The 20318-nt window shown below is 47.2% G+C and overlaps 1 protein-coding gene across 2 annotated transcripts in view; it reads right to left on the bottom strand.

Moving 5' to 3' along the window:
• Positions 1 to 20141, bottom strand: part of SIN3A (SIN3 transcription regulator family member A) — a 32212-nt gene extending 12071 nt beyond the window's left edge. Inside the window, exons 1-10 of one of the 2 annotated variants that reach the window (XM_071568360.1) lie at positions 20114 to 20141; positions 11505 to 11725; positions 9859 to 10035; positions 8330 to 8436; positions 7565 to 7847; positions 5408 to 5659; positions 4573 to 4725; positions 3593 to 3751; positions 2252 to 2341; positions 741 to 859 (exon numbers count right to left, since the gene is read on the bottom strand). In XM_071568360.1, coding sequence (XP_071424461.1) covers positions 741 to 859; positions 2252 to 2341; positions 3593 to 3751; positions 4573 to 4725; positions 5408 to 5659; positions 7565 to 7847; positions 8330 to 8436; positions 9859 to 10035; positions 11505 to 11693 — 1529 coding nt within the window. In that variant the 5' untranslated portion in view covers positions 11694 to 11725; positions 20114 to 20141. Of the gene's footprint in view, positions 1 to 740; positions 860 to 2251; positions 2342 to 3592; positions 3752 to 4572; positions 4726 to 5407; positions 5660 to 7564; positions 7848 to 8329; positions 8437 to 9858; positions 10036 to 11504; positions 11726 to 18959; positions 19212 to 20113 lie in introns of those variants that run through there. The other variant, XM_071568359.1, reaches the window with a different exon arrangement.
• Between the last annotated feature and the right edge of the window lie 177 nt (positions 20142 to 20318).

The raw sequence follows: 20318 nt of genomic DNA, 5'->3' as shown, positions 1-20318 counted from the left end.
ATGAGAGAACTACAGGGGCTTCTTTTTGTGTGTGTCAAATACTGCACCTTACCTAAAGGTAATATCCAGATGATACTTGACTAATTTCAGTGGAGCTGTGGAGCAAGTGGAAGCTCCTTGGGGCAGTTTCTTTGCACAGTAACTACTGCAGTGGGGTCCTGAATTCAGTTGATGTTGTTACTGCCTTCTCCCTTGGAACCAGAAACTCAATTTTGCAGGCAGAAGGAACATTTATCCTAATGCCCAAAGTTAATGAGAGGATATCAGTTTGTTTTAGCCGATTAATAGAGTTGTTCTGTACACTACTGAAAATCATGGAAGTAATAGTTCCTATTTAAACTAGAGTGTTCCTTAAAATTTTTTTTGCTTCACAGCAGAATTCAGCTGCTTTTTGAAAACTTCAGCAAGTTTCTATCAGCAGTCTTTTGTTTTTGAGGGATATTTCCTATATAATTAGGTGGTCAATCTTTTCTCAAGCGAAATGATCTGTGATTCCAAAGCAAGAAATTGCAATAGCAGGCTGATAAATAATTTTGTTTGCTCTTCTGCTGCAACACCAGCACTGCTCTTGCATGTTGCTTTTCAAGACAGAGCCGGGAATCCCTCTCTCTCAGATTAGGAATACGAAAGGACAGTGCAGAAAACCATGAAGGTTTGGGTTTCCCTCCTGGCTCCACAACAGAAACAAGACCAGGAAGATTAAGCTTTCTGCCTTGTGTAGGGCAAGGGGCTGCACTTACCCGAGGAATGGAGAAACCAGCTGCACGAGCTCAGCCCGGGAGATCACCTCCTGGTTGAAAATAACCAGGCAGCGGAGGAAGTTTTCATAGGCTTCTGTGCTACGCAGAGCTTTGCGGACCTAATGGAGAGGAGAAAAGAGAGTAAGAGCAGCTGTCAGGGTGAGATCAAACAGGGCAAGATCCAGGAAACCTGAATTTGACACTGTGCTTCCCACTGATGCACAGAAATCTTTAAGTGACCTAAACATAGAGAATTTGCCATGCACATAGGGCTAGAGAAACTGGTACTGATGGGAGCCATTCTCATGCTGGGGATCTCCTGCAAGGTCAGCACTGGAGCATTACTCTAAGAAAGGAGTTGCAAGTACAGAATTAAGGAAAGAACCTCCTAACAGCTGTATTACAAAATGCTGGAATTGTGGACAGCATCAGTCATAACTGCATAACCACAAACCCACTCAGGCTGCCTTTAAACTCCAGAGAACATTTCAAGTAGGGAGCAGAGGTATGAGACCCATGCCCAGGGTAACACCTCTCCAGTCTCTGCCTGCTTCCAGCTTGGGTTACATAGACAATCCTGCTTCTGTAACCCTGATCTTCACAGAATGAAGAAACCAAACTGTTCATGCCAACACCATTACCTTTCCCACGAGAACAGTTGGATCTATACAACAGACAAAGATCTATCATTATTAAGAGATTTGTCATTATGGTTATAATTCCACAGGAGGGATTTCTAAGTTTACTCATATTAACACCTACGCATCCTACAAGGAACAAATTTGTTTCCAGTTACCATCAGGGGGTCCCCAGTATGCTGCAAAATTTACCACATCATCAGGGAGCAACCAACACTGTCATCAACACAAGAATATTACCTAAAAAGACTGGTTTAAGTTCATTTTGTACTTCCCTCTGAGCTATAAGGAAATGTATGGACATCTTAGAGAAGATGACAAGGTACCACTTGGAAACATCCTCTGTTTCCTTTGGTTGTTCTGTGGGTTAAGTCAGCAACAGGTAACAACTGTGCAATTAATTAGATTAATATCTCAGGGGAAAAAAAACCCCAACCCAATGTAAATGGGAATCAGCTGCCTTGTAAACTGAGCTTCCCCACTGCAGGCAGCTGGTTGTGGATGGGTACAAGCTGTGCCAACACAGTAAGACATGCCATGCACAACATCAGCTGTACAACAATTTCATAAACGGGAAAACAATTTGGAGTGTGGGTTACAGGAAAAATTTCCCATTCCTGCAATAAACTGCAGCAGCAGCAGGTGGAAAGCTGGAGAAGGAGCTTTGGAAAAAAGACACATGTAAAAAACATCACCGATTTCTAAAAATTTCAATGGATCTGACTTAGAGGTCACAGAATACATCTAAGGTCAAGCTGAGAAATGTTACCAGCGTGGTGTAAACCTCACACACTTCAGTGTGATAAAAATCCAGACGTATATAAACAAAGGACATACATCAGTGACATGCAACCTCTGTAGCACATCTCTCACCTTCTCAAAGAAGAGAGATTCTGTCCCCACACCATGTTTGCTGGCTTCTGCCAAAGACTGGTCTTTTAAACCAAGCAGCTTCGGTTTCTTCTGTTAAGAATAAAAAAAGGGCAAGAAAAAATAAAAGGGGTGTTCAGCAAGTTGAGGTAATTTGATTATCTCTCACACATGGGTGTCAGCTTCCTGACCCCACCATGTGCTTTCAAATACTAGACAGGTTGCTTTTTTGGAAGAAAACAACCATTAAAACTTGTGTTACAAGTTATTAATGTTAATAACTAGCACACAACTCCACATACTTGTAATAGATTGTTGCATTCTTTTCTGTAACTAGCTGATAGTTTCAATCACACTACATGTATCTTAATTTTCTAACTAGTTTGCAAAACTGGTAACCAGAGTGTTTTTTTCCTAGCAGTCACCCAGTTCTGTAAGTCTCACACCTCTACAGAATTGTAATTCTTGCATTCCACTGCAAGACCTTTTATTTTCCCCATACCAGCCCTGCACCCTCCATCCTCAGGAAGGCTGAAAGCTGCCTCCAAAACGTGTTTTGTTCTGCTGCTCTTGATTTGAAGAGCAGGAGAAAGGGCAGAAGGGGACATAAATCACAGGATTTAAATGATACAATTATGCCTGCTAATGCTTTTCATCAGAAAGCAAGACACACTGTCTTCGAATAAAGGAAGCAAACCTATTCCTCCTGCACGAACACAAAGCCAGCTGGCCATAGGACAATTTTTGTTACGCTACCAAAGCCTCACTGCTCTCACAGATTGTGCATCATCTCAAATGGGCAAACTCTGCTGAGAGAATAATCATTCATCACTGCATTAAAAGTTTTATCACAGGAAAGATGAGCAAACATAATTCCACTGCATCTGCTCCAAGGTCTACTACAACAAAACTTTCAGGCACACCTTTATCTTTCCCTGAGCTTATCTTTTCCTACGTGCCTTAGGAACATTTGATACAAATTTTGGACAGATTTATTTTGTGGGATTACTAACTTTTGTCTCCACACTCCACAACTCCCCCTCACTAAACACTGCTAATAAAACTACCTATTCCTAATAAAGCAGTGAAAGCCCTATTTTCTCAGGCCATGAAAGTAACTATTCCCACCCTCAGTAACATCACTACTTTGCAAAAATCAGAGGCAAAGACTTGTGCTTGGAAACAAGGACTTGCAAAAGCTTCCTTTAAAAAGACAAGCATTAGTTTCCATGTTTTCAAGCTGCAGCCTGCACCACAAAAATCACATGGCCTTGGAAAACATCCTGCTCTGCCACAGCCTCCTGAGACAAACAGGGCTGCTGAAGGAGCAGCACATACTCTTACCTTCACTGGAGGGGTTGCTCCAGGCCCCGAGTGCCGTCGGATCTGACAACCGTTCTGGTTGGGTCTTTGCTGCTTGTTGTTGAGCTGTGGCTTCTTCACTGTGCCCCCATGATCATTCCTGACTGATTCCACTTTCTCTGCAGTTGTCTTACTCAACAGCTTGTTCAGAAACAAACCCATAAGACCATTAGGGCTGAGTTCCACACAAAATCAAAGAATCACATAATGGTTTGGATTGGAAGGGATCTTACCAATTATTCAGTTCCAGCCCCCCGCCATGGTCAGGGACACCTTCCACTAGACCAGGTTGCTTAGAACACTGTTCAACCTGATCTTCAACACTTCCAGGGATGTGGCAGCCACAGCTTCTCTGGGCAACCTGTGCCAGAGCCTCACAACTCTCACAGGGAAGACTCATTTCTAGTATCTAATCTAAACCTATTCTCTTTAGTTTTAATTCATTCCCCCTTATCCTCTCGTAAAAAGTCCATCTTTCCTTTAGGCTCCCTTCAGGTACTAGAAGGCCACAATTAGGTAACCTCTAAGCCTTCTCTTTTCCAGGCTGAACAATCCAACTTCTCTCAGCCTTCCCTCATCAGAGGTGCTCCATCCCTCCCATCATCTTTGTGGCCTCCTCTGGACTCATTCTGACAGGTCAATGTGCTGGGAACCACAGAGCTGGACACAGCACTCCAGGTGGGCTGTCTGCTCCTCCTGCCTCTAGATGACCCATGTATTTCACTGCAGTTACAGCAATTTTAGAACAACCCTTCTAGGCAACGGAATTGTATTTAAAATAGAAATCCCTTAAAAGAAAACAGTCTATCCTGCTGACCCTATCCCCACACTCACTAAAAATCTCTCAAAAAACCCCCACCAAAACCCCAAGAAACAAACAGCAACTGCACATTTTTCTGAACTCTGGCTGCATACAGACCAATTTTCACTATGTACTTCAGCCCATGCCCAAGACTACTCACCACAGAACTGTTGGCATCAGGCAGGAACTGCCCAAATTCCGAGAGCAGATCCTCCTGATTCTTGAAGAGGCGCGCCACCTGCGCATACACCTCCTGCTCTGTCAGAGCTGGAGTGTAGTTACCTCCTGCCTCCTTGGCATTACGCTGCTCTTTCTGCCAGAGGAAAGAGAAGAGTCAGAAGAAAGGATGCACAAACATTTTAAAGTGACAAAAAAAACCAAAACAAACCCTTGGTGACAGAAGGAATGACACAACAAAGGTCTCGGCTTCTCAAGTAAACCATCATACTATGTTAATGTATGACTCATATATTCTAAATATCTACAGTTATATATACTATAAAATGTATACTAAATGTTCAACTGGCCCTGGACTAGTAGGACACTCATCAAGTAAGTGGATTTTTTGCTTTTAACATAGAGCTACAGCCACGTTGTCTCTTCCCAACATATACCCATGGAAAAACATCAAATCCAATTTCTAGACAGGCATTTGAGACACTTCCAAACAAAGATGAGGCACTGAAATCTATTACTTCATGCTGCTATGTAATCTTTCAACTTGCAAGAATTCTGCTTAGTTTAAGCAGAATTCAAGACTAGGCTGGATGGGGCTTGGAGCAACCTGACCTAGTGAAAAGTGTCCCTGCCCATGGCAAAGGGTTGGACTAGATGATTTTTAAGGTCCCTTCCAACCCAAACCGTGCTATGATCACTTGCTGACCACTGCCAACTCAGCAGAAGACCCAAATGCAAGTTTTGGACAGACACAGTTACCTCTTCAAGGCAGAAAAATAACCACATAGAGGCCCAAATTTGTTATTTTTAAAACTCACCTGATATGTATGGAGGATCTCCAGGAAGGCCTTGTAGATGTCTGGCTGTCCCTGGAACCGATTCTTGATTTTGTTGACATAGTTGATGGCATGATTAAACTCCACGGGCTGATTGTTCTGCAGGGATGGTGTGGTTCCCAGAGAGATTGTCACGGGCGTGTGAGGTTGGACGGGTGGCGAGCGCGGTGACGCGTACGGTGGAATCGGGGGAGTTTGCTGGCTCGCAGGAGTATGTGCCTGCAACTGTGATGGCTGAGAAGAAAACAAGCTGTGTTAGAAACCAGCAGATTCCTTTCTGTTTAGGATAAAGACACTTCTAATCCACTTAAGGATAGACAAATATTTAGTGGGCCAGCAAAGAATAAACCCCACCACGAAGACAAAACACCAGGACCATTCAAGCTGCTGTAATGAAGTTGATTTTGCTTCCTAATTACTTTGGACTGACTGAACCCTGACAAAGAGACACAAAGTACCTCAAAAATTTATCAGAACCACAATGCATAGGTGTGGCTTGCTCCAACACTAAGTTATTTTGCCCCTAGTGAAGAATTTTGGGATGTATAAAGGCAATAGCAAGGGAAAACTGGAATTTCTTGAGACAAAGAGCAGGCAGCAAGAAATTCTTTTGAATACTCCTAATGGACACTAAACAACCAGGGGAAATTTTAGTTTTGAGAGAGCAATTTTAAATGGAAGTACTTATTTCCCTCAACTTTCACATTTCAAAACTTGTGTTACACAGAATTTTCAGGACTGACAGTGTAGATAAAAACATCTTAGGATGGCCAGAAATATCCTGTTACAAGGCCTTGCTCACCTACAGCTTTACCTGCCTGGTAGGGTCATCACCTCATTACCTAGCCCATCCCCCCAGGTTCATTTTAAAGTTTCAGCAAAGATAGGTCAACTTTTTTCAGGCTGTTAGAGAGAAAACCACTTATCCCATGGTGCTAAGGAGGAGCCTGCTACCTCTTCACTGAGAGCATGTAATACTTCTTCAGAAAATATCCTGGTAACTGACATAGATAAATTCATTCTGGAATGATTTGCAGTTTCCAGCTTTCCAAACCTTTTAGCATGGTTTTGTTTGCCATTTCTGAACAGGAGGTTGCATGTCCCTGCAATGTTTGTCCAGAGATCAGGTAACTGACAAATTTTAAATCCTGCTGCTTTTTAACTGCATATTCCTCTTTTTTCTTTTCTTTTCCAGCCAATTGTTAGTTAACTGTGCAGTTCAGGAATTAACTCTTGAAACTTTAGAGATTCTTTCCCTGCCTAAGACTCTGAAATATTTCTGTATTTTGAGGATAAAATCCATGATCTTTTATCTAGAGTAATCTCCTTGAATGCCTATTACCCTATTCTGTTTCCAGTCACGTGAAATACACCATTTGGACAGTAGCATATGGATTACATCTAAATGAGAGTCAAATTCCCTTTGTCATTGAGAGGTCTCTGTTTTGGGCACACACTCCAATACCTAGAGTCAAGATCATGGTCATCTTGCCTAAATTCTTGCCCTGCAGACGTTGTCTGCACCCATCCAGCTGATGTCTGAATCAGACTCCTTTACAAAAACAATCCAATCTGAAAACAAGACTTCAAGCAATGCAGAATTCATCAAATAACAAATCAAGGTTTCCTAAAGGCTTAATCGCCCTAAGCATTTGAAACCATACACACACTTTCACACCAAGAGGAACAACTTTATCACAACCTCTGTTTTATAAGGAATTTCTTGGGACTTAAGTTATTCTAAAGCAACATACACAAAAGCAGGCAGTTAATGAGTGCCCAGTGCTTTTAACTAGGAACCTCTTTCCTAGGGTTGCTGGATTACTTCCTGAATAATGTGTATACTGTTTACCAGATACTCTGAGTGTCTTTCAGACAAAGCATTTCCTAACCCTTAATATTTTGGAAAAGTTTATTTGAATTGCAGTCAAATTAACTATGACTGTATTGTGAAGCTGAAAATGAGGAACTAATACAGTGGCAGAAGTGTGAAGTTCAGAAGCAGAATGTGCAAAGGTTCACAAAGACTATGGAAAAGCAGCAAGGAAGTTATGTTTTCATATTCTAGCTCCACACCAGCTTCAGCTGGAGACAGCAGGATCCCTGTGCCATCAGTGCAGGTCATCCAAAGCCTCTCACCTTGCTGATTTTGGCAGGCGTAGGCTGCGGCGCCGGCTGTGCTGGTGTTGGAGTTGATTGCGCTGAAGGCTGTGATGGATGCTGGGGCTGGGGCTGGGGCTGGGGCTGCAGGCCATGAGTGGGGATCTGGTGAACCTGCCCCGGGGTTGTCACATTCACCATATCATTGGTCTGCACCTCAATCTTGTAACCAGGTGGCAAGAAGGTGTTGAAACCCATGATCAAATCTGGGTGGCCCTTGAAGAGCTGTGATACGCGGCTGATCACTCCTGGCGTGTCGATACTGAGGAATGAATAAGGTAACAATGTCATGATCCTCTGGGACCTTTCAGTGGGACAAAGTTCTCCACACAGAAATTCTCCATTAGATTTTCTCCCTCATTACCTCTAACCTGTGAAACAATGAAAAACTGATTCCTACAAAGATGTTGCTGAACTCAAGAGCAACATTGGCATTATTTTATTAGCCCAGCCAGCATTTTATAATCTACGAGATCATGTCCCAAGTCTGACCATTATTAATGGGCAGACAACCAGAGAGCCAGATGAATCAGCTATCAAGGCTGAACTTGTGAACTCCCACTCTAAGCAGAGAGTTAGTACAAATGAAGGGAAGCACTTAATTTTCAGAAAAATTTCAGAAAATAAAGCACACAACTGTGTTACTCTGCACACAAAGAACAGAATTTAGCTCCTGCCCTGTTCTCCCATGTCCAGATACACTCTTTCTACCCTGGAAGGAAGAAGCAAAATGCAGATCCTTACCTCTGAGATTTAAATTCCTTCATAATATCCAAGAAGTCGTTGTAGACCTGTGGCTGGCTACCAAACTGCAGCTTCACCTGATCAAGGTAAGATAATGCATCCTCCACCTGCAGACAGATCAGATGGATTGCATTAGCAGAGAAGACTTGATTTCACCTCCCATTGTTTTGTAAGACACGCATTATTTGAAACACAGCTGTTAGCCCTGAGCCTGGGCAAGGAATTAAGGAGTAAAAAGCTCATCAGCCTGGTTAGTGTACTACCAGCACCATTTGAATAAGAGGTACTCACTCCCCACTCCTGGCCCACAAGATAAAACTGTGCCATAAAGAAACGAAAAGGGAAAAAAAGCAACAGAGATCAGCAGAATTACTCAGAGAAAAAGAACATACTCCAAATTTACCATCACTGAAGTGACTGCTAGGATAAACAGAACTAGGCTGAATACTTTTCCTGCATTCATATGTGGAAATTATTATGGAAGTCTAAGAATAAGCAGAAAGTAGAAATCACATATTCAGTGTAGTAGATGACTGCCAGGTACACGCTTGCACTTCTCTCAAAAAGCCAGACATTTCAGTTCAACATAGAAGAGCTTTGAAAATGGCAACTGTGGGCGGTAAATTGTTTTACACCTCAAACAGCAAGAGGTTAATGAACTATTCGTGTAACAACAGCCAATTTTCAGAGGTACTGAAAGAAGAGCCACAGCCTGAAGCCAGAGCTAAGTCCCCGTGCCTCAAACAGCCAGGCCACATGCTCAGCAGCTGCAAGAGCTACACACAGAACCTCTTTTCCGTCTGAAATTAAACAACAGCAAAGGAAGAAAGAATCATGTATAGCCCCAACCTTGCACTAGCAAAGGATTTTCCATGGATTTCACTGGGAGAAAGAACTGCTCTTTTAGAAAGTGTTTAGAGAGGTCTGCAGAAACGAAGTGTCCCACATTCAGCAAAAGGAAAGGGCAGTGGGTTCTATCAAAACTGGAAAAGACTCAGAACCATATTCGGAAGAGACTAAGGAATGAGCACCAACTGATATGTATGTGCCTTCTTCAAATGTAGGTACTTACAAAGGTTATTTTTGGTGGACTTTTCTTCTTGTTTAAGGATTTTATAGCATGTAATCTGAGAATAAAGCCTTTCTTACTCCCAAATTACTCCCACACAACCACCCACATATGCCATGTGTTCAGAAAAGCACCAAATGTTTTGGTAATTTAACCCATTCATACAAATACTCTGAGCAATACTTTTTCCTTTTCCTTCCTGCCCCAAATATTTTCCTAGCAAGTCCAATTTTTTTTAATATGGTATTTGAAACAACAGGGTTTCAGCAGAAAGAGCAGTCCATTTCTGCATTCAACAGACTCCAAACATGAGAACAATCTAATCCTTGTCAAGAAAGCTTTTAGGAGATCACCAGCCAGATTTGCAGGGAGGTAAAAAGGATAGAAGAAGGTCCCTGGTTGCCACCCCAGTGATTTAGGAAGTGTTTGGTTTACTTCAGGCAGCACTGCTTGGCATTACCTTGAGCCTCTGGAACTGCTGCTGGCCCTGCACGGGCACGGCTGGGGGTGTGGGGTGTGTGTGGCTCTGCACCACCTGGCTCCCGTGGGGCTGCACTGGCGCAGGGTGGTGATGGCCACTGTGGACGGTGGCGATGGCCTGCCCATGGCTGCCCGAGCTCTGCGGCACAGCAGACACCTGGCAAGACAAAGAGGACATCAGGTACAGCTACAGCTTCATGGCAGAGAGCAGGATCAGGCTTTCCAGACACAGGAATACAATTTAAGGAAGCAGAACACAGTCAGTCTGATCTTTAGGCATGACTGCTAATGACCTCAAAAAATACTGATTTCTTCAATGAAGACCCAGAGAGACCTAAAAACAAACCAAGACAACTCTCATCCTATACTCCAAGTACAGGAGAGCCCTTTCTGCAAACATGTTCCAAACACAGGTTGTCCCGCCCTGCACACTCACTGGCTGTCCAGTATGTCCACTGACATAAAGGCCTGCAAAAGAAGGATTAAAATGGGATTTTTAATCTGACAACAGTCAAGGCTCTCTCCTTTCCCTACATGTCACAAGCAATAATCTGAGTGAGTGAATCTTTACAAGCTTCTACACTCTTGACATTCAATTGAGGCACTCTGGCATACATCAGCAGGCTCAAGGGAAAACTCAGCTTGGTATTTCTCCTGAAAAACAGGCAAAGCAACAGAAGGCATGCACTTTTGGGTCTCTCTCATTCTTTTAACCAGGAAAGTTTCAATTTGTAAAATCATTTTCACAAACCCAGTTTTCCATTCAAGCCTCTTTTATTTAATCCTCAGGAACAAGAAAAGATTTGCTTGCTGATCCATCCAACTTCTTTTTAGGAAGGACTGCCAGCATCAACACACCCTCTTCCAGCCCCTGCAAGGGTCTGCCTGTAGCTCTGTAGCTCCATGGCTGCCACTAACAGCGTGAACATCCCTTCTACAGAGGCAAGGATGAAGCTGTGTGTAAAATCAGGCACTCGACACAGACAGCAGCCCACCAGCACCAGAAGTGTGGAAGATGCAACCCGCCAGAAACATGGAAAAGACAAATATCAAGCAGACAGCCTATCTCTGCTCTTTCACCGAGAGCTTTCTCCAGTGCACTGTCCGAGGACAATCTTTTCCCTGTTCCCAACTGTCAGCTCCTTGCAAAGATGGCAAGAGAGGGAAGAGTGCCACCTAATGACTCTGGGGTTATGTTTTCCAAAAAATTTCAATTTTCCTGAAAGTCTTCAATCTAAATGCCACTTGAGTCTCTTAAGCTTAAGATCACCCAAGACACTGCATGTTTGTTACAAGAGGAAACCTTTTCCTGATGACAAACAGAAAAATAGAGGAAAAGCCCTCCACAAACCTTCCTCTGGGATTGAGAGACCAGGGTCTGAGAGAATCATTGAAAGAATCATCTCCAAGAAAGCCAAGTCACACCATGTTTGTTCATGAATTAAGCCAACAGTCCTAAAGTAAGTGCTAAAAATGAGATGTACGATAACCATATTGTCCAATTTGCTTTTTTTAAGGAAATCCTGGTTACTAAAATGAAATTTTGTCTCAAATACAGAATTCTATGGAGACATGACATGGTGCTGGCTGATCACAAAGCTGTGGCTGAGGGATGAGCATACACACCTGGTAGCTGGGAGTTACCGAGTACTGGATCCCCGTGGCAGATTGCATGGTCTCCGAAACCGCCTCATAGACCGGAGGGGCCGGAGCAAGCACACGGTGCTGGTGTGGGAAAGCTTCGGTGCTGCTGGTGATACGTCTCTGCTGTGACGTGTACACAGGTGACTCCTGCTCATCCAATCGCCGCTTCATTCTGAACTCATGCTCGGGAAGCACTACAAAACCTGTTAAAAACAGAGCAGTTAGCAGAGGGAATTGACCCATTGCTCCCTTCCAGCGCCACGGGTGATGCTGAGATCACTGCGAGCAGGTAGGGCAAGTTTCTGTCTATTCCAGGTACTGATACCTTGAGATGGGAAAGTAGAATTAAAGACTCAGCTTTCAGCATGAAATATGCCTTCATGTCTTACCACAAAAAGTATAGCCTTATTGTCATATTTTCAAAGTTAATCAGTTCTTCAGTCTCTCTTAAAGGATGTTGCTAAATGGGACATCTTAAACACACACAGAACCTTGAGCGACAGAAAGCTCATGAATGCAGGGTTTGAACACAACAGACTGGGGAAGGATGTGTTACCTACACACAATTTATACTGAAACATTAAAAAACCTCCTGGACAGTCCACATAGGATGACAGACAGCTGTGAGAGACGCTTTAAAATGTGAGAAGAAGGAGGCAAAAAGCAGGATGCATAATCAGATTTTGAAGGCACTTGCAAAGCCCAAAAGGGTTATGCATTTAATACACATGTGTAACCTCATGGAAAGCCACAGGTCCACTACACTAGGAGTATTTTGGATACCACATGCCACACACCTGTGGTCCTGGCCCCACTCAGCAGCATCAAGCCAAGGTGTGCAAAAGTGGCTGGATTCCTGCCTGCCTGGCAGGGATGCCAGCAAGCATGGATCAGCAGCTCTCTCACTTACTCCACAGCATTTTTCTTCATGTTCCTGCCCTACTCCAAGTTGGTTTTATGCAACTTCATTTCACTCCACAGGTCATTCTGCCACTGTCCTGTTCCAAAAGGATCCATGAATTCTTGGCTCTGTTGGACTGAACTACACACCTACTCTTTTCTGCAAGCAAATTCCAGTGCCCTTTTCTGTCCATTGATAGTTATTGCCATCCTTGAGATGTTATCTGTTGTTCATCAAAAGCACAGACAGCTTATTAGAGTGTTTGAGGGACAGAAAACAGAGTGAAATCCATCCTCTTCTTCTTCAGGACCTCTCCAAACCAAGGCCTGTTCAGTTTGGTGCAGTTGGACACGTTCATTGCTCAGGCAAACACATGAATAAAGAAGAGGAAATTACATTCCCCCAAAATTAATGGTACAACAGCTAACTAAGCCAATCCTTACCTACCAAGTCAGGACAGCTCTTCACAAACTAAATCTGTCATTACTCAAATATCCCAATGATCATTTACTAGTATCAAATATCAAATATGGAAACAGGAACCAGCAGGACAGAGCTGCAGAACAGATTAAGGTGGGCTTGAGGAAGCAGCTTCATGCAACACAATACATCAATTATGGAAAGATTTGTATTGAAAGGGACCTTAAAAACCATCTCATTCTATGCCCCTGCCATGGGCAGGGATACCTTCCACTATCCCATGTTGCTCCAAGCCTTGTCCAACCCAGCCTTGAGCACTTTCAGGGATGGCATGGGGCAGCTACAACTTCTCTGGGCAACCTGTGTCAGTTCCTCACCAGCCTCACAGGAAAGAATTTCTTCCCAGAATCTAATCTAAACCCTCTTCACTACTCCTTCCTTTAGCTTGGAGTGGATAGGACAAGAAGGAAGATGATTTCATTTCTTTTTGAAGTTACTCATCAAGTTTAACCACTCAAGAGGTCCCCAAATCATCTGGCAGGTTGCAGGCAAAGGACTCCTCGCCCCAAGTAAGGGTGAAAGTTTGCCAACTGCATCTTATTTACAAGTTAAAAACACTAAGCAGGCCTGACCTCCAGCACACACTCAGCAAGCAGAGGAGCACACTCTAGGAGCTCACTTTGCCAATGGTGCCTGCACTGGCTGTCTGTTCAACTGGTCACTGCTGACAAATGAAGAGCCAGGCAGATGAACATGGAGCTACTCCCATCAGGCACAACCCACATTTAGCTTTGCAAAAACAGAGTTTTATTCTAATAAGGCTGGGACTAAACTGAGCAAATCTGGCTACATACCACCCTCCCACCAGCACAGCTGGCCAAGATTTTGCATGACAATGGCTGACTGCATGAGTTAAGTCTGGGCAAAGCTTTGGTGGCAGCTATTTATAACCCACTCACCAACATGGATACCCTTCTGCTCTAAACACTGTCCCCTAAGCCAGCCCTTCCACTTGCTTTTGATCTCCCAGGCTGGTTCACCCCATACACTTTTAAGATATATGCATAGATAGACATGATGTATATGTGGTGTGGTGGCTGTTCCCACCTTTGGGTCTCATTTCCCAAAGCAACACTCCCCACTTCTTTCTTCAGATGGACTAACTAGCCTCTAAAGCAGAGGATGTCTGAGGGCAGAAGATGGCTGGAAAAGACTCACATGCCCTCATAAGGATTAAAACACACCTCAGGCTGCCTGAAGAGACTCTTCCCTTTGAAGCCACCAAAATTTTTGGCCTGTGAGGCTGTGGGAATCATGCTAGCACTAAGGATCCATCACCACACATATACCAGCAGCATGAACATCAGTTTTTGAAGCTGTTGATTCTTGCAGACCAAATGTAGAATCTTTCAAAAACCCAGTTTACTGTATGGTTGATATCAAAACTTCTGTTAAGTGAAAATTATAGCACTTGCAGGTTCGTCTTCCCTCTGAATTCCACTCACTTTCACCAACTGAGCTTGGACTCTATCTAAGCACTGGACCTGTTTCAATAGTGAGGTTTTATATATTGACTGTGTTACAAAGAGTCAATATTATAGGTAATAGTCAATAGCACTAGTCATTCTTCCTAGACAGCACCATACTAAACTCCTACCAAGGGTGGGCATCCACTGGTTCACAGTAAGCCAGTACTTACTGAGGATTGTTAATTGACAGGCTTTATTAACTCTAGCAGAGATGATCTTGAAGCTCTGCTGTACCCAGACAAACACTAGAGATGACAACTCTGCATCCACCATACCCAGTCTCTGCAGAGATGGGAAAGAAAACCAGCACCAGAGCAGTGACTGGTCTGCCTCCTGCAGACAGAAATACGATGCTGAATGTTCCCAAAGTGCATTCATTTCCTCATTGAAGTCCTGCTGATTTTGACCTGGCAAAAAGCTGGAGATCTGTTGTGCAGCAAGTCCCACCCCTCCTACAGTCCACCTAACAGCTGAGGAAGGAAGGCAGAGATGAAATCCAAGAGTAGACATGTAATTTTGAACTGACCTAGCTGAAGTCTGCTGCTCAGAGCCCACTTCCACCCCCAGTGACAACTGATTTGTCTCAGCATCCTCACGGATGGCAAAACCCAGCTACTGGACAGATATTTTGAGGATAAATACACAATATCAGAGACTTGTATCAGGCATTCCCTCTGCACTACAAACAGTACCTATGCCTATGTTATCATCTCAGAAGTGTTGCACACACCACTGCAATCCCCTTATGGACTTCAATGCAAAGATTTAGAGAGCCTCAATTCAAACTGCATTATCTGTGGTCTTAATTTGGGGGTGGAAAAAAGAAAAAAGCCCTCAAATTATAGCAAAGATTGAAAGTAAGTCACAAAATTCAGGTACTTTCCTTTGTTAGAAGCATTAACAGGAAGCATGTAGGAGAGCTTAGCAATACCTGAGCTGACAAAGGCAAGAATTGCATCCCCTTTCCCCAGCATCATTTCTACCCAAACTTCCTTTTAACTCCACTTATAGCTCACTATATTCTGCCTAGAGGAGAATGAAAACTACATGTTTTTTTTTTCTTTTCTGAGGTTTCTAGTGTTCCACTTCATAGGAAAAGGAAACTGTACAGGAACCCACCTAGATCTGCCCACCTGTCCCACCTCCCAGCTCACCAGCTCTGTGCTACAGATAAGATGCATCAGGCAGACATATATAGGATCCTCAGCTGGTAAAGCAAGGAAAAAATTAAGAAAATGTATGTTGTGTCTCAGTGACATCCCCAGAATGACGCAATTCTACCTGCCAACTTCATGAGAGGGTTTCCCCATCCATAAGCCAATGAGACCAAAAGGCAAGTGGAGCACATCATTTTCCCTCTGGTACTGAGGAAAGGAGTAGCAGTACTGACACTGAAAGAGAAGGAATCAAGCAGAGACAATTCTGGATTCAAGCTGGTGGAGCACCACAGGGCTCTCCTCCTGCCTGCATTAGAGCCTGGGTACTCTCCTTTTCCCTCACAAAACTGCCTCTCTGGTGGCATCTCTGCTCCTCAGCTTTTTACCACAGAATATCCCCAAAATCTCCATTACTTCAATTTCAGGTTTTCCCATCAGATAAGCAGGGTCATCTGGCATTACAGATCAGCCAGTAAACTAAAAGGAAAGAGACAGAGACTAGGAAGAAAGCAAATCAGGAAGGTGTGCTGCCTCTGCACCTGTTGGAACCCCAACAAAGCTGTGAAACACACACCATCTTCACCAACAAGTTGTAAAAGAGCTACTGGAGAGGATTTTGGTCCCTGCAGAGCAAGGATCCCTCTGAAAAATGACATGGAAAACACGTTTAACACGTGAGGCTTTTCAAAAGACTTTCTTTCGAAGGAGAAAGGACTCGAAGGTTAGGAACAGCAAGCTTTAGTCTCAACTCTAACCCTGGAACAGCCTCAGCTGTCTTGCAGGATCCTATTCTACCCATAGGATTATACAGGAGTGTATCACAGTGCCTGCTGGAAAGCTCAGGTTCCAGCAGCACTGCTACCCCAGCCACACGACTTCCAGAACACGACCCTGCTTGTTCAGCAATGCTGATGTACTTTTCTGCCCGGTGTCACACAGCCTGTATCCCCTCCCTGCACCACGGGGATAACCCCTGGGCCAAACAGAGACCACGACCAGAGTACCATTCCAAACTGAAATGAGAAGCATCCTTACAAAAAAAGTTCTGGAAGCTTTTGGAGGAGTTAGGAGTGTTCTGTAAGGTGACACGGTGACAGCTGTGCCAGCACACCCCACAAGGCAGGTGGGACACAACTAAACCCCACTCACCTGTGTCCAGATGAGTAAAAAGTTGGCAAGGCACCATGAAATGGCCTGGGTGTCAAACCCAGCACACAGGCACGACCCTAACTGAGCACTACAGAGCTTAGAGAATTGTTCTGTCCTGTTCCCTGACTGCACCTTCTCCATGCACAGAGAGAACAATCAGAACAGTTTTATTTATTCAAATAAAAAGAGGGAAGACCCCACCAGAGTTGGAAAAAAGCAACACGTCCGTAGAAGCACACCACAGGCTGAAGTGACAACTACTATGGGGCTCTTTCTGCTTCAGCTCTAACAGTCAAAAGCTTTCCAGTGCTGGAGAAGACCAGAACAGCAACCTGGACAGAAAACAATTCACAAATCCTGGAAACGTAAACGATCCGCCTGCCAATTCCAACACGATGCTCCCAGCTGCAGGACCCACACATGCCAGGAGCCTGTGCAGGGGCTCCCCCCACCATCCCAGCTGGGGCCAGCAGGAAAGCACAGCCCTTCCCCACACTGCTCACAAAAGCAGCACACACAGTTTCCCCAAGCTTGAGCAAATTAGCACAACTTCTTTTTGGCAAAGTATCGTGTTGAAGCAACTCAAACAAATCCAGACAGAATGTGGGAGGGATGAAGGCAAGATCCTCTGGGGTGAGAAAGCAGAGTTTCCTTTTGCAAAGAGTGTACCAGTGTGAAAAACTGCAAACTTCACCTGGCCAGGGAAAAAAGGCCTTAAAAAGTGGTATTCTGTCCCTGGAGATCCAGCATGGGCTGACACCAGGCTGCCAAGATACTTTTATGTGATAAAGGAATTTTTACAGGTGCTTTAAAATTACTATATTAAAATAAAATGCCATGTTAATTTAAAATACTGTACTGTTAATCCTACAGAATAATGTACACCTCTTTGAAACTGTATTTTGTAGGTAATTAAAAATTAGAAGTGGAAGATTGAAGCAGAGAGTTGCACTGAATTAAGTTCAGCATTTCCCACTTGTTTACTGACCACACGTCTTTTAGCACAACTCAAAGTGACAAGTTACAAGAAAAACATGTGTCAGCTCAGCCTTAAGCTACGTTTTAGCACACAGACCAAGTTTAGATTCCTCTGGACAATGAAGGAGACTGAAAATCCAGGTACACCTCAAGATGCCTTTGATAATTAGTTTGAAGTAGAGCTGGGACAAGCTATTTACCCCTTTCAGTGGTCCAAATAAATGCATTTCTTTTGGCTTGGGGCCTTTCCATCTGTGCACTGAACACACACGTTATTTGCACAAATAACAACTACCATAACTCATTCTGAACCCTGGCCAGGAAAGGCCACGAGAAACAGGGTTCAATTAAGCAGATACCAAGCATGCTCACACTTTACAGCTGCCTGAACTGTACCAGCCTCCTGCAATCCAAAAAAAACCCTGCAGCGTTTTGTACATCTAGAGATGTACAACATGAACAACAGCCCGAAGAATTAAAAACGGGATGAAACACCAAGTGCAAGTGTCTGGCAAGTTCAAGACACAGAATGCGGAGGACGTGAGAACATACGGCTCGCTATTAAAATCTCTGCAAAATTAACGGGTGCACGAGGAGCTCTTGGGTTTCTGTGAATCCACACGTCGCTCCAACAGGTCCTCAGGGATAGCTGGGTTACGGAGTTGGAAAACTGCGAAAAGTGAAGGGGAACCTCTGCTGATGCTGAAGACGGTGCGGAGCGGCGGCCGCGCGGCAGGAGGCAGCGGCGCCGATCGCCCGCGGGGAGTTATTGGGCGGCAAAGCGCTTTCATGGCAACTGCGCCAGGAAGTTGGGCGAGCATCGGCGCCGAGGGAGCCCCGCGCCGCCCCCGCCGGCTCTCGGAACAGCCCCCCAGACGGCCCCGAGCGCCGGGGGCGGCCCGGGCGCGCGGTGCGGCCGGTACCGGGGCCGTGCGATGCGGGCGAGCGCTGTCGGGGGCGGTCCCGCCGCAGCCCGGGAGCGGCACCGGGCGGAGGGCGGGCGGAGGGGCGGGCTCGGGGGCGGGGCCCGGTTCGCAGCGCGCCCAGCAGCCCCGCACGCTCCGCCCGCCGCTCCCGCCATGCCGGGGCCGGGACACCCCGGCGGGGCGGGGCGGGGCGGGAGGACGCGCGGCCGCCCGCGCGGGCCGGGGCTCCCCGGGGAGCCGCGCCGCGGACACCGACCGGCCCCCCCGGCCCCGCTCCGCCGCCGCACCGGCAACGGGCCCCGCCCCCTACGGATCGCCGGAGGGGGCCGGCCCCGGGCCCGGCGGCCACCCCTCCCCGCCGTCCCGCACTCCCTTACCTCGAAGCGGGCCCTGGCAGCGGCCGGGTCTCCCTCAGGGTCCGGGGGCCGGGCCCCTCCCGGGCGGGCGGCGCGGGCGGGCCGTCCCCGACGCGGTGAGGAGGGAGGTCCCCGCGCCCCTCCTTCCGGAGGGGGGGGGCGCGCGGTGTCGGCCCCGGGGCCCCGGCGGGGCGGGGGCTGGGCGCGGGGGGGTAAGATGGAGTAACCGTCTGTCGGCCGCGGCGGCGGAGCGCTGCCCGCTTCTCTGTTCCCCGGGAAATCCCGCCCCTCTCCGCGCAGGGGGGGAGCCCCGAGCGCCCATTGGGCGAGACCGAAGCCCGTCATCCTCTCGCCAATGGGCGCGCTGGCCCCGCCCACCGAGACCTCCCCTATTGGCCGCGGCCCCCAGGAAGGGGATGTGGAGAGGAAGAAGGGGGGGAACGACCGCCGAAGAAAAATGTCCGTATAAGCGGCGCGACCCGCCCCCGTCCCGCCCCCGGCGCCGGCCCATTGGCTGCGGGCCCAAAGCGCCGGCGAACCGGCGAGCGGGGCAGCGCCGCCGTCACCGCGGGGAGCCCGCCCACGCGGCGGGCCTGGCTCCGCCCCCGCGGGCAAGGCCCCGCCTCCCTCCCTGGGGAGCCCTTTTGTGGAATGTTTACATCGCGGCCCGCGCTCCGCCGCCCCACCGGGCCGGCCACACGGGGACCCGCGCGGGGACCCGGGACACGGCAGTGTGGCCGGCCCGGGGGGGGCGGCGCGGCGCTGCCTTTTGTCCCCGACCCCTTCACTTCCGGGATGGCAGCGCCCCACGTGGGGCGGGCCGGTGAGACGCGGGGGGGGCACACGCACACACACACCGGGGGGGCGGGCCGGTGACACGCGGGGGACACACGCACACACTCGGTCACGCACACACACCGGGGGGGGCGGTACCCGCCGCCGCCGCAGCCAATGGGGTGGCGGGGAGGGGGCGTGGCCAGCGCGGCGGCCGCTCTGCCCCCCCCCCCCCGTACCCAGTCACTGGTTCCCCCCTCGCGTCGCGCGTTTCCCGCCGGCGGGACCGGAGCGCGCGCACCGCCCGCCCCTCGCCACTCGCGGTCCAGGCCCCGTGGGAGCCGTTCCCGTGAAAGGGGAAAACTGCGAAAGTGTGTGTGGGGAAAGCAGCTGTTACATACCCTCAGCGCGCAGGCGAGCACCCCTGAATGGAGGGGGAACTCCCCCCGGAGCGGATTGGCCCCGCCGGGCCCATCGTCACGGCCGCACCGCCCATGGCGGGGGCGGTGTGAGGGAGAGGCCTCACGGCGGAGGGCGGGAGGAAGCTGAGGCAGTGCATCACGGCGGGGGTGGTCAGCATTCTCCTCCCCTAAACCACGCGGTGGA

The sequence above is a fragment of the Pithys albifrons genome, chromosome 13, assembly GCF_047495875.1.
Source record: "Pithys albifrons albifrons isolate INPA30051 chromosome 13, PitAlb_v1, whole genome shotgun sequence".
NCBI lineage: Eukaryota > Metazoa > Chordata > Aves > Passeriformes > Thamnophilidae > Pithys > Pithys albifrons.
The sequence above is the reverse complement of the archived record's forward strand: the minus strand, read 5'-3'. Positions and strand labels throughout refer to the sequence as shown.